Consider the following 14,122-nt stretch of genomic DNA (forward strand, 5'->3'; position numbering starts at 1 on the left):
TTGCTGGCCATGCGTTCCTCCAAGTCTTTCTTGGCCTCCCATATCATCTTACATTTCAGAAGTGTGCAGGCCCACAGAGGCTGAATCCAGCCTCCATGGCTACAGCAGGTGAGTTTGCACAGGCCGAGGTTGGCCAATGTGGGGGTCTGAGGGGGTTGGAACGGTTGGGGAGGAGGCATTTAAGGGTGTGAGGAGGGCAAGCGGCGGGTGAGCCTGTGGGCGGGCAGGTGATGAGTGGGAGGCGGGGCCAGGACCCAGCGGTTCTGCCAGATCTTAGCCCTGTTCCCGGGCGGCTCCAGGCTGCTCCATTCTGCTTGGATCTGTGCCACCTCGTTCAGTAGTGAAGTTCCGAGTAGATCCATTGGGACCGCTGCGACTCCCCAGGGTAAGGGGAAATTTTCCCCTTGCCCCAAACCGTGCCTCAGCCAGTCCCAAATCTGTAATGGATACACCACAGGCCTGCTGGCCTGCCTGTTCCAGCAGAAGTTAGGATTGCGCTGCCCTTGTCCCATGTGGCTTTGCCATAAGACTCCAAACCTGAAAGTTCACTTCCTCAGTGGAGGAGGGATTTCTTCCCCAGAGGAAAGCTGCAACTACCAAAGTTCAGAGGCTCTTTTTTATTAGAACAGCTAAAGAGGAGGAAGGCTAAAGAACTCTTTTTTTGCCTGAACCGGAGGGCACTGCAACGCCCAGCCCATGCCACACCACCACTGCTGGTGGTATTACAGGTCGAGTGTCTGGGACACCCATCTCCACCCAAGGAGGTGGAACACAACCCCCAGTGATCAACCAATAGAGTAAGCAGTTCACCACAGCGTGGGTTAATTTGATTCTAGCTTTTCCTTTTGATTGGTTGGCACAGTGTTGGATTGGCAGGCAACTGCTCAGTGTCACTGATACTGGAGCACAGAGAGTGCTGCTATTGTTGCAGTTATCTCCCTGTTTGGAATGTGGAGGCATGTGGTGTCAAGACCATTTGTCACTGAGCCTTGCAGAGTCCGTTCACTCCCCCACATGGTTCTCTGCATGCGGCAGCTATTTTCATGCTATATTCTAACTCCAAACACCATTTTGTGACTGCAGAATCCTGTTCCACTGCCACAAAGTGCTACAGCCAGCAGCCAAGTCCAGCATAAGATTGGGCTGTGAGTCTGCCAGGAAAGTCAAGGTTGCGTGCTCAGCAGGGCTGAAAGCGGGATGAGCATCCGTTTGAGAGCTAGTTCATCTAGGATCAGTGAAAGACCTGGTGGTGACCACGTAACAAAAATGTGACTCTCCCTTTTACAAGGACTTTTCCTGTTGCTGGCTTCTTCCCTGCTCCATGTGTGAATGGATTCTTTAGCTCCATTTCAGTGTAAGGAGCAGTGGGTAAGGACCACATTTGGGGAAAAGGGGGTGAGACGCAAGGATATGCACAGGAAGGAACTGAGCAATCTAGAAGTTTTCAGAGTTGGCTGAGAAGCACTGGGAATTCTGCTTCCCCAGAAAACCTTTGGCCTGAAGGGAGGAGCTGCCTGCACCTCGCTTATGGTTCAGAGTACAGCAGCCTCCTCCACACAGAAACTGCAGCACGCAGAGGTGAGTAGCTCAGAAAAAGGGAAGGCAGCTTTGCTCCAATCTTCAGCCGAATGAGACCTTAATACAATCAACTGCAGGTTAGTCACTGACCCAGAGGAGGCTGGCTTCAGGCAAGACCCAATTCTTTGAAAGAATGGGGTTCAGAGGGAACAGTCAGTCTGCTTGATTGGCAAAGATGGTCATAAGGCAGCTGATACTCCCCCCTCCCCCCAAAAAAAATTCTACCTTGTGGATTCAAACATTGACTGTGAAGTAAAAATCGACCTGTGTATCATGATTCTTGAAGAGTTCCTCACACCAGTTAATACTACGCTTTGGGCACTTAGGGCCCAATTCTAAGCCAATGGGACTTACTCCTAGGTAAGTGTGGTTAGGATTTCAACCTGAGTCTACTTTGCAAGCAGCACATGCAAACATTTCAAGCGGCTGCAGTTATAACACAAATGCTTGTATAGACTGGCCGATGTTTGGCAGGAAAGTGTAGGCTCCCTTGTACCCAGGATGGCCAACTTTTGAATGAGTGAGCTCTCTCGGCAAAGGTCATTCAGAAGGGAAGGTCTAACAGTGGGTAAAGAAGACACAGGTGGAAAGGGTTAAGCCCCCCTCCTCCAGGGTTGTATCTATCCCCCACAAGAGAATGGCTTTCCTAGTTAGAATATGGAGGTAAATATAGATGGATATAAAAGATATGGACGTTCTTACAGACCTTCATGTGATTCTGTGCACACGTGAGAACTGGTCACCTATCTTAAAAGAAAATCAGATTTTTTTTTCTGGTGGAACATCTTAGCCATTAACAGCTGCATGTCATGAAAACATTCAGAATGACACTTTTCCAAGTAGTATTCTCTGCTTCCATCATCTTGCTCAAAATGTAGGCTCAATGGTTTGCTAATTCCTCACCTTGTTTTTTATCCTGCAGTATTTAGATATGTGGCTCTACCTGGCTGTCCTGCTGGGGCTTTACTTCCTTCGCCGATGGTATCGGGAGAGGCAGACTGTGGAGAACCTGACTGAGAAATATGTCTTCATCACTGGCTGCGACTCTGGCTTTGGGAACCTGCTGGCCAGGCAACTAGATGCCCAGGGTCTGAGGGTCCTAGCAGCTTGCCTGACCCAGAAAGGGGCAGAGCAGCTGGAGAAGGCCACGTCGGAGCGGCTGAGAACCACCATCCTGGATGTCACCAGCACAAAGAGTATTGAGGCAGCGACCGAGTGGGTGAAAGGATGTGTGGGGAGCAAAGGTAGCTGATTCTTCCCACTTCTTATTCTTTATCTGTACTTTATTCTGTATGATGAAAGCATATGATTTGCTGGGAACAGCAAGTGTTGCCAACTAATTAGAAAAGAACACTGTGGCTTTGTATTGCTAGAATGGCAAAGGTTCTTTTTAGATATAGAGACAAAGAACAGACCAGTGTGAGAAAGAGAGATGCTGGGATTTATTACCTTGCACAGGCAATAATTCCCTCAAACGGACAAAACATAATACAGTATTCTTACATCACTCCAGATAGAAATCGCGCCTCCTTCTACTAGACATGTCCTTCTTGAGGGCAAATTTGCATGTGGTCCATCTGCAGATTACCACATGCAATGCTTGAAGCCTAACAAATGGTGTCTCAAGCCCCCTTTTACACATGAGGGAAAAAGTAGGTGATGCAATCTCCTGAGGTTTTGCTTCATTCAGGCTCATGACCTTGGCTTAATGCCCAGAACATCACCTGACATGATAAGACAAGGGAGGGAACAAAGCAATGAACTGATTATTGGGAGAATCTGTGCAGACCACTATCTACTGGACATAGATAGGTCTTCTGCAATCTGCCAATACAGTCCTGCTCTTGTACCTTTAATTGCAACTTGATCTGCAACTCTTGGCTTGTATCTATGAGTGTATCAGCATAAGCAGGTAGCATATGTGACTACAGAGCGTACAGAAAATGGAAAAAGTCACAATCACGCAGTCCCTCAAGCTGTCAGGTCCTCCATGATTGATTTGTTCTTACACACTCCTAACACACAGCCTAAATTCTTACAGTGAGTCAAGAATGCATGACTCCAGTTGGTTCTCAGGTAACTCAGGGCCAAGTCCTATCCAACTTTTCAGCACTGGTGCAGCTGCAATGCACCCCTCAGGTAAGGGAACAAACATTCGCTTATGTTGAGGAGGCCTCTGTGATTGCCTCCCCACCAAAGGATGCTGTGCACACCCCATTGGCACAGCTGCTCCGGCACTGGAAGATTGGATAGGATTGGGCCCAAACAGCACAATCCCATGCATGTCTATTCAGAAGTAAGTCCTATTATGTTCAATGGGGTTTACTCCCAGGAAAGATTTCAGCCTAAGAGCCCAATCCTATCCAACTTTCCAGCTCCAGTGTAGCCACAATGCAGCCCCATGGTAAGGGAACACATGTTCCCATACCTTAAGAAGACCCCAGTGACTGCCCTTCCACCACAGGATGCAGCACACACCCTACTGGCACAACAGCACCAATACTGGAAAATTGGATAGGATTGGGCCTATAGTCTCTCTGGACTTTTGCAATGAGGCAAAGAGATGCAGTTACTGTTCCTAGTTTCTATTGTCCCTGGTGATCTCAAGACCTATACATGCCAGACATAGGCAAGGTACAGTTTTTAGACAAATAAACCAGGTCGCTGAGTACAAAATTCTTAGGCGTATCTACTGGCTAGTTCAACCACTTGCAAGCCAAGTGTAAATGCATTTCTCTAGGGAAATTTAGCCCCCAGACTCTGGTAACTGCAACCAGCCTGATTAACAGTCAGTCCTCCAAGCTCCAGGGAAAGCTGAAAGCCTTTGGGCTACTTCCAGCTCTTACAGTCACCGAGATCTCTCCACAGCAGGACTCAGTCTCCAAATTTGCTATAAACAGTCCAGTAGTATGACAGAGTGGCAAGGCCCAGGATAAGAAGAACTCAGTTCCCTCTACACAATCCTGTAAGTTTAAAGAATTTATTACGAATAAAGTTGCAGCTTACATATCTTTAAGAAAGGCATTAAATACTTCAAGAGACTTCACACAGAGAAAAATGAGCTCACACAATAAAGCTAAGCATTTCCTAAGCTAACTTAACCTAACACACACCAGGTCTTTGTCTCTGAGCGTTAGCAAAGGACGGATAGTTCACCTGTTCTTCCAAGACTGGCGAGAGAACACATGTCTATGCTGGAACTGGTGGAAACCGCCCCAAAAGATCTCCTTCCTTCCAAGCCAATTTATCTTTCTACCCCTAAAGTAGTCATCACCCAATCAGGGGACAGTCCTGTACAAAAACCCCTGACAGGGGGATGTAATCACCTGTCCCACCCCTCCCAACTTGAGGACCACACCTGCAATTAACCCCCCAATTACAGTGTCCTTGGGTACCAGGAGAGGACTCACTTTTTATCTCAAATTGTACTGGCCAGGATCTACTGTTCAAGAATCAAAAAGATTCTCACTAGCTGGTTCCAAGCAGTTGCACCTTGTAAAATGGAAGTGGCTCACAAAATGGAGGTCTGGGCCTAGATTTCCCTTGCTTTTCATGGAAAACATCCAGTTCGTATGAGAGCTTGCAATAAGAGGGTCCATCTGGATTAAGAATTCCAGACTTGTCATTAAGAAATTGCAAATGCTTCTCCCCTCTACCCCCAGTGCTCCATTTCTCTTCTAATTACCTGGAGAGATTATTCAGCTGAACTTTCACACTTGATCTAAACACATCTCATATTTAGATCACATAACATTTAGATTGCATATGGTCATATGGTTCATATCAGTGGTGGGATTCAAATACATTAACAACAGGTTCTATGTCCTAATGAGCAATGAGCAACTCAGCTTCAATTGTCTGCTGCAAAGGAAGTTGAAAGACTACGACTGCACTCCTATACTGTACAGTACACACTTTCCTGGGAGTAAGTCCCATTGAACATAATGGGACTTACTTCTGAGTAGACAGTCATAGGATTGCACTGTAACTTTAACCCAATGTCTAAATCCAAATTGCAAGGCTGCAATTCTGTCCTCTATAATCATACTTACAGGCCTCTGGCCACTAGTTTCCAAGGAGGATAAACATGTGGCTGAAATACACACTTCAAATGGACATTTTTCTTGAATTCTCAAGGCAGTTGTATAATGAAATCAGGAAGGCACCAAGAAGAGGAGGTGGAAACTGCCAGGGCTCCAGGTTACCAACCTCTGGAGACACCACAGCAGCATAGCACTTTCACATCTGCACAAACCAACTTGCTGCACTGGGTTTTGCGTTGGGCCACCTTCCTTCTCAGTGGGAACTTGGTGATTTTTACCAGAGCAGTCAATCCTCTCAAGGATCTGGTTCACTTTTAGTGCTGAACATCTGGTCAGCAAAAGAGCACTGAGCACATAGTCTGACACCACATCATCAACCAAAAGCAACAACAGCATAGTAACATCTTTACATCTCCCCTTCTTTTTTGTTCTATTACAGCATTCCTTAGCATCTGCCTCTTGCCATTTTGCATGGCCCACCTCTGGGAAGTACAACTGGAAGTAACTGGAATGACTTTATCACCAGTTATTTCCATAGTAAGAGGCCAGACATGATGCAACAAACAAAGAGGCTCAGGCTACAATCCTATCCACTTTTTCCTGGTAGTAAGTCCCATTGACTATAATGGAACTTACTTCTGAGTAGACATGCATAGGCTTGGGCTCCCAGGGTAGATGGGAGGGCTTTTTTGAGTGCAAGGAAAGCAGAACTGAGCCTCCTACCACTGTTTTTTACATTGTATTGCTGGTCTCACTGGTGCACCCAAGCACCCACAACCCAGCCTAAAAATGAAAATTAACAGCACATGTAACAAGCCTTGCAGGTTTTGAGGTTCACCCTGATCACAAGTTCTTCCCAGTGCTTCTCCAGTTCTTCTTCATTAGGTGATAAGACCTAAACCCAATTTGCAAACTTGTTCAAAAAATCTTCAATTTCTAGTCAGCCTGCCATTTCACTTGGGGGGGGGGGGGGTGGAGAATAACCTAAAGGAACTTTTCTGCTAGAGAAGGAGCAATGCTAACTGTACCATCCTCAGCACACTTACCTGGGAATAGCAGCCCAATCCTATGCAAGCCTACACAGGTGTAAATCACATTATATAGTCAATTGGGCTTGCTTCCCAGGTGTGAATAGGATTGCAGCCTAAGAGCTATCCAACTTTCCAGAGCCAATGCAGCCACATTGCAGTCCCAAGGTAAGGGAACAAACATTCCCTTGTCACAAGGAGACCTCCAGGACTTGGACTGGAAAGTTACAGTTAAGAGGACTTAGGACCCTATCTAATTTTCCAGTGCCAGTGCAGCTGTACCAATAGCGCATGCACTGCATCCTGTGGTGGGGGGCAGGGAACATTTGTTCCCTTACCTCAGGGCTGCATTGTGACTGTACAGGTGCTAGAAGAAAGCCTCACTGAGCACAATAGGACTTACTTCTGAGTAGACATGCATAGGATTGTGCCCTAAGGCTGCAATCCTACTTCCACTTTCCTGGGAATAAGCCCCATTGGCTATAATGAGATTTACTTCTGAGTAGATATGCATAGGATTCTGCTCAAATGCTGCAATCCTATCCACACTTTCCTGGGAGTAAGACCCATTGAACACAATAGGACTTACTTCTGAGAAGACCTGCATAGGATTGTACCCTTAATGAAGTAATGTTTTGTGCCACATTCCTGCCTTTTTTTAACCTGAGGAATTTCAGCTGTGGGAGCCTCTATGTGTCTGATAGTGTATTATACAACAGGTTGTATTGCAATGAAAAGATCCCAGGCACAAAACTGCATTCCCAAACCGCAAGGATGAAAACCAACCCCATGGTGCAGTCCTGTGCTTGTGGGAAGTAAGGGCACAATCCCTATGCCTCTCTACTCAGAAGTAAGTCCCATTATAGTCAACAGAGCTTACTGCAGCATGAGAGCCCAAGCCTATGCATGTCTACTCATTATAGAGTTTCATTATAGCCAAAGGGGCTTACTTGCAGGAAAGTGTGGCTAGGACTGCAGCCTTTGAGCACAATCCTATGCATGTCTACTCAGGAGTAAGTCATTATAGCCAAAGGGACTTACTCCCAGGAAAGTGTGGATAGGATCACAGCCTCAGTGACTAGGATGAGATGCTTCCTTCTTCGCCTTCTGATTGACAGTGTCTACACAGAGGTAAGTCCCACTGTATTCAATGGGGCTTACTCCCAGGAAAGTGTGGCAAACTCAGAGACAAAGATGAGATGCTTCCTTTCTGACTGACAGTGGCTGCAATCCTAACCACACTTTCCTGAGAGTAAGCCCCATTTAACAAAATAGGAGTTACTTCTAAGTAGACCTGGTTAGAATTGTGCTCAGTGCCTACCCAGAGGTAAGTTCCATTGTGTGTCCATGGACGTGCGGCGGGGGGGGGGCTCGCCCTTGTGGGCGGCAGGGGCTCTTTGGGCGGTAGCTGCTCCGGCGCCCTCCTCTTTGTTCCGCCTGCGCCCCCGACCCACGGGGAGAGCTGAGCCCAAGGAGCCTCCAGGCGCAGGAACAGTCTACTTGCCAGTTGGCCAGCTTGGCCGGGGAGGGGAGGCGTGGGGCGGGCAGCTGGGCTGCTTCTCTCGCCCTCATCAGCAGGCTGCATCTGCGGGCGTGCCGGCCGTTCGCACCCTTTCGCAGGAGAAAGCGAGCTCGCAAGGGTTGGTGAGCGGCAGCCGCGTCGCGGGAGACTCCAGTTGGCCGCATCTGGCTTGCCCCTTCAGCCCCAGCAGCCTCAGCACCCAGTTCCCCTGGGAATTCAGCCTCCTTTCCCCCGGGACGGGTTGCCCCACACGGCCGAAGCCCCCAGGAGGGTTAGCCCTGACATTTCAAGGCACGAGCTCCCTGGCCAGCAAACGGTTCTTAGAACCAACAGCTGGATTAGGTAGGGGTTCTATAGAATAGGTGAGAACCTGCTGAATCCCACCACTGGTTCATATCATCACCTCCACACCATCAAGGGATGAGGAATGGCATGCTGGGAAGAGGAGGGAAACATACTTAATTGTTTGCTCAATTAGGTCCATCGGAAGTGATATGGTGAAAATATAAAATACAATAGACAGTCTTAAACATGTGCATTCTCTCCTCCCACAGGGCTCTGGGGCTTGGTGAACAACGCGGGCATAGCTGTTCCATCATCTCCCAATGGATGGCTGACCAAAGAGGACTTTGCAAAGGTGATCAATGTCAACCTGCTTGGGCTGATCGACGTCACGCTACACATGCTACCCCTGGTGAAAAAAGCCAGAGGAAGGGTGGTCAACGTGTCTAGCGCAGCAGGAAGACTAGCAAGTATTGGAGGAGGGTACAGCCCATCTAAGTACGGAGTGGAGGCTTTTTCCGACAGTCTGAGGTAATGTGTGCTTTTTTCCATGGGCGCAACACCTGCTGTTATTACTGTGATTGTTCTAAAAATAATTGAAAAGAAGGACAATCACTTATTGGTATATTAACTCATCAATATAAGAACCAGTGGTTCTCCACAGCCCCAGGGCAAAGGTCTATGATGGCACCCCCCTGCAGGATGACGGCACCCCCCATGCATGAATCCATCCCCCCACTCACTTCAACATTCCAGAGCCTCATGTAACCCCCAACGCTCAATATTAGTGGGTATCCCCTGGTTCTGGTGTTATGTTATCTCTCTATCCATCCCCTGCATAATTTTGTATGTCTCAATCATGTTCCCTGTCAGGCACCTTTTATCTAGACCAGGGGTGTCCAAAGTTTTTGGCAGGAGGGCCATATCGTCTCTCTGACACTGGGTAAAAAAAAGAATTAATTTACATTTAAAATTTGAATAAATTTACATAAGTTTACATAAATGAATATATTACAGATGAACTTATATGACTGAATGAAGGTCTTGCAATAGCTCAAGGCCTATAAAAGGCCTTGCACAAAGCAATGCTGGCCTTTCCTTTGCTGCCGCTACTGCATCACAGACATGAAACAACAAGCATTGGAGGGAGCCCTCATCCCACAGTTCACACAAGAGGTCAAGCAGTCGCCCTCACGCTGAGAGCAATTGCATCGGACCAGTGTGGGCTCCAACAAATCTCCGGAGGGCCAGAGGCTCATTGGAGACTGGGGGCTCCCTGAGGGCCGCATTGAGAGGCCTCAAGGGCCACAAGTGGCCCCAGGGCCGGGGTTTGGGCACCCCTGATCTAGACAGAAGAGCCTCAAGCCTTTCCTCATAAGGGAGGTGCCCCAGCCAGTAATCATTTTGTTCTCTTTCTTCTGCACCTTTTCGATTCCGACTATATCCTTTTTGAGATGTGGCAACCAGAACTGGATGCAGTACTCCAGGTGTGGTCTTACCATCGATTTGTACAATGGTATTATAATATTAGCTGTCTTATTCTCAATACCTTTTCTAATGATCCCAAACATAGAATTGGCCTTCTTCACTGCTGCTGCACATTGGGTCGACGCTTTCATCGAGGTGTCCACCAGCACCCCAAGATCTCTCTCCTAATCTGTCTCATACAGCTCAGAACCCATTAGCCTATACTGATTTTTTGCCCCAATGTGCATTACTTTACTCATTCTTACACTGAAACACCTCCGCCATAAACACTGTGCAGCAGTTTTCAACCCCACCTGGTTAAAGCCTTCAGGCTCAGGAATGCATTTGCTACACCAACAAGAGTTTAAGGAATGTCTCTTGATAATTAGTGTTTAATGCAAATAAATATGCAGTGTGATATTCCCAGGCTACTGTATTGCTCAGTTATTTGAATGAGCTATTTACTTTCCTTGACCAATATTTTCCTTTTCTTTTCTTCTTGCAAGCAACTAGAAGAAACTTAGTGGCTAATGGATGATGTACAAATAAAATTATCTGGGATAGTTGAAGGTTGAAGCAGATCTCTGCTATCACAGTCACCTTGCACAAACTCTCTGGTGCTCTTTTCTTTCACAGGAGAATTAGGCGCTCACTTGAGAAGTCTAGTTTGTAGCATAAGGAATTAGATCAGGAGGGCCCTTCCAAGCAAACTCCTGATCAGAACAAAAAAAAAATTAAGCATCAGTATTATTATAATTGTTAGTCTGCACATTCTGGATCTCGTCTGATCTCAGAAGCTAAGCAGGGTCAGGCCTGGTTAGTACTTGGATGGGAGAACGCCTGGGAATACTGGGTGCTGTAGGCTTATACCATAGTCTTTCGGGACTGAAGGTTGCCAACCATGCATAATAGATCGATGTGAGATGAAGAACTTTGATTTTTCCTTGTTTCCAATTCAGGCGAGAGCTTCATCCTTTTGGGGTCCAAGTCATCATTATTGAGCCTGGTGGTTTCAGTACACCTATTGTCAACTCTGTGATAGAGGATGTGCAGAAAGCATGGAAGCGGGTGCCCTCTGACATCAAGGAATCCTATGGGCAGCCGTACTTTGAGAAGTGTGAGTTAATGCGCTCCTTTATTTCATGTAACTCCATTCAGGGCTTGCACGTGTGAGATACTGAAGGGCTGAAAGTCACAAAGATTCAATTCCCGGAGTTTCAGTTAATCCTACTGGGCCTTGCCACTAATGGAATGTGCGCTCCATTGACAGTGTTGCTGCAAAAGCTCCATAAAGCACTTTCTAGCAGTGCACTCAGGGAGCCTTCCCACACATTTTGTGGACCCTCCCTCTGCCTCCCAGAGCAGGTAAGCCAGCAGGAGAGGTGGGAGTGTGGGGGGGAAGGGCAGAACAGGGGAAGGAAAGGGAAAAACTTGGGGAGGAGGGGGCATAACAGGAGTGGGGAGGCTGCAGGAGGGACTGGGTACGGCAGTGATGACACATGCAGGATCCTATTTCCTCTGGCAGCAGCCTCTCCATCCCCTTTCTCTCCTCAGACTTGCGCTAGTGAAATTGCTAATGCAGGTCCAAGACCACATTGTGGAGTAAGAGGCTTATGCAAGGGTAAGGGAATTTTAGTCCCCTTTCCCTGCTGAAGCTTCCCAATTAATCCCCCCCCCCAACTGAACACAGCGCATCCATTTTTGGCAGGGCTGTACAAGCAGCGGGGAAGGATAGGATTGGGCAGTTAAATGAATAAAATGTCAAAATGCCTCACGTTTCAGAGTGTCATGTGCTTCTCATGTGCTTCATGTCTCACACACAGATTTCCAATTAAATCAAAGAATCGGTAGGACCTCCAGTAGCAACTTCTACATGGTCACTGACTGCATGGAACACGCCCTGAAGTCCTGCCACCCTCGCACCCGCTATTCTGCTGGCTGGGATGCACAGCTAGTCTACATTCCTTTCTCTTATCTGCCAAGCTCAATGACGGACTTTGTATTTAGATGGATTTTCCCAAAGCCAGTACAGGCAATATAGATTATTTTGAAGATTTAAAATTACAGTTGTCCACGCAAGTCAAGCAGCTGGAGATAGTACTGGTTGGATATCCCTTACCCAAAACGCTTGGGACCAGAAGTGTTTTGGATATCAGATTTTTCTGTATTTCGGAATACTTGAATATGTATAATGAGTATGACAGATCTTTGAAATGGGGCCCAAGTCTAAACACAAAATTCATTTATGTTTCATATACCAATTACGCACACAGTCTGAATTTTATACAGTATTTCTAGTAATTTTGGGCCTAAAATAAGGTTGCAACCCATCTGTTTGGGACCCACTGAATTAGCTTATTGTTGTCTTGGGTTGTCTACTAAGTATTTCAACAAAGCATTAACCAGTATTAAACTCATCTTTATAACATGGGAATCTTCACACACACATTAAGGACCTTCCGATTCTCCAACATTGCAATTAATAAACATAATCAAAGGCAGAAACATCCAAATATTCAAACACCTCATCAAATACCAAATGCCAAACACCTAATCAAAAAATTTTCTGTACCCCCTTGTTTTCCTTGAATTGTCATTAAATTTAACACAAAGTTGGTTTCTGTTATCTGCATTTCAGCCCAATCCTATGCATATCTACTCAGAAGTAAGTCCCATTAAAGTCAATGGGACTTACTCCCAGGAAAGTGTGGGTAGGATTGGGCTGTTTATTTGTTTATATTTTATCTGTATTAATCTTCTTTCAAATTTTCATATTTAGTGCTAAAGGATTATTAACATTATTAACAGTATTTATATACCGCTTTTCAGCTAAAAGTTCACAAAGCGGTTTACAGAGAAAAATCAAATAACTAAATGGCTCCCTGTCCCAAAAGGGCTCACAATCTAAAAAGATGCAAAAGAATACCAGCAGACAGCCACTAGAACAGACAGTGCTGGGGTGAGGTGGGCCAGTTACTCTCCCCCTGCTAAAAAAGGAGCACCCACATGAAAAAGTGCCTCTTACCCAATTAGCAGGGGTCAATTTAATTACCCAATTAAAGGATGCCCTTTAACTCTCTTGGCACAGGCCCCATCAAAATCATTGGCCCTTGACAACTGGACCCACTGCTCTCCCCCCCCCCCAATTCTGGCCTGACTGCACTATCACAGGTAGCAACCACATCTGCATGCACAAGTTCAAGTTGAAGTTCATTTGGTTTAATAGCCCACAGTTAAAGTTTAAATTTAAGAAATTAACTTCAAGAATTTAAAGTTTAAAAATTTAAGAATAAGTTTAAGAATTTAAAAACATGTCATAACAAAAATTTGCCGCATCTGTCACACAATTTTTACAGAGACTACTCAGAAGTAGTTTTAATCTTGCAGCATCAAGGAGGTTGAATATTTCACCAGCCATTTCTTTAGGAATCTCTCTCTTGCCATTTCATATTTTGGACAGTAAAAGAAGATGTGAGATAGTGGGTCAAGTTCTGCCAAAGAACAATTACAGTTAACCCTTGTTTGGGGGTATCTTAAGAAAATAACCCCTTATCTGGGCTGTTGGAAGCGCATTACAATGTGTGATCATATAAGATTGTTTCAGTTTCGGAACTACAGGTGGAGCTTGAATATTCACAGAATTTCTATCTATGAATCTAGCTCAATGCAGGTCCCCGGGATCTTTCAGGCTTTCGGGGATCTTTCTGAGGCCCGTGGAGGCTGCACAGAGCCTCCACGGGTCCCAGAATGGCCTCTGGAGGTCCTAGAAAGACATTTCTGGTTTTTGCCCAAACTGGTGCAGTTCTAGGACTGCCAGAGGCCATTTTGAGGCCCATGGAGATTGTGTGCAGCCTCCACGGGCTTCAGAACAGCTCTGGTCACGTTTGGAGCTGGGTGGACCCCAAATACTGCATGACTTTGTTTCATGCAGAATTTTGTATTTGTGTTGGTTCCAGAAATGCAACCCTCGTGGATAATGAGGGTCCACCTGTGATGGAAGATGACAGAATGACCAGGGTAATATGCCATTGGGGCAAAAAGCTTAAAAGCCACACTGCTAAAGCATGAAAGGCACATAGAATAGTGAAAGCTATTTCTATTTAGAAAAAATCATAGTTAGTCTCACAGAAAAGCTGCTTGAAAGAATTATTGAGTAGCTGTTTTCACAGAAGCTGAGACCTTGGGCTTCAAAGACTGGGCCT

The 14,122-nt window shown here is 46.1% G+C and overlaps 1 protein-coding gene across 1 annotated transcript; it reads left to right on the forward strand.

Moving 5' to 3' along the window:
- The first annotated feature begins 2,509 nt into the window (after nucleotides 1-2,509).
- On the forward strand, nucleotides 2,510-11,961 carry LOC136639813 (retinol dehydrogenase 7-like). The gene is made up of 4 exons (XM_066614363.1): nucleotides 2,510-2,822; nucleotides 8,726-8,984; nucleotides 10,880-11,037; nucleotides 11,744-11,961. Exons 1-4 carry the CDS (start codon nucleotides 2,510-2,512, stop codon nucleotides 11,959-11,961), a joined length of 948 nt encoding a protein of 315 aa, XP_066470460.1.
- Nucleotides 11,962-14,122: the final 2,161 nt, after the last annotated feature.

This window comes from Tiliqua scincoides, chromosome 2 (assembly GCF_035046505.1).
Source record: "Tiliqua scincoides isolate rTilSci1 chromosome 2, rTilSci1.hap2, whole genome shotgun sequence".
NCBI classification, from domain to species: Eukaryota; Metazoa; Chordata; class Lepidosauria; order Squamata; family Scincidae; genus Tiliqua; species Tiliqua scincoides.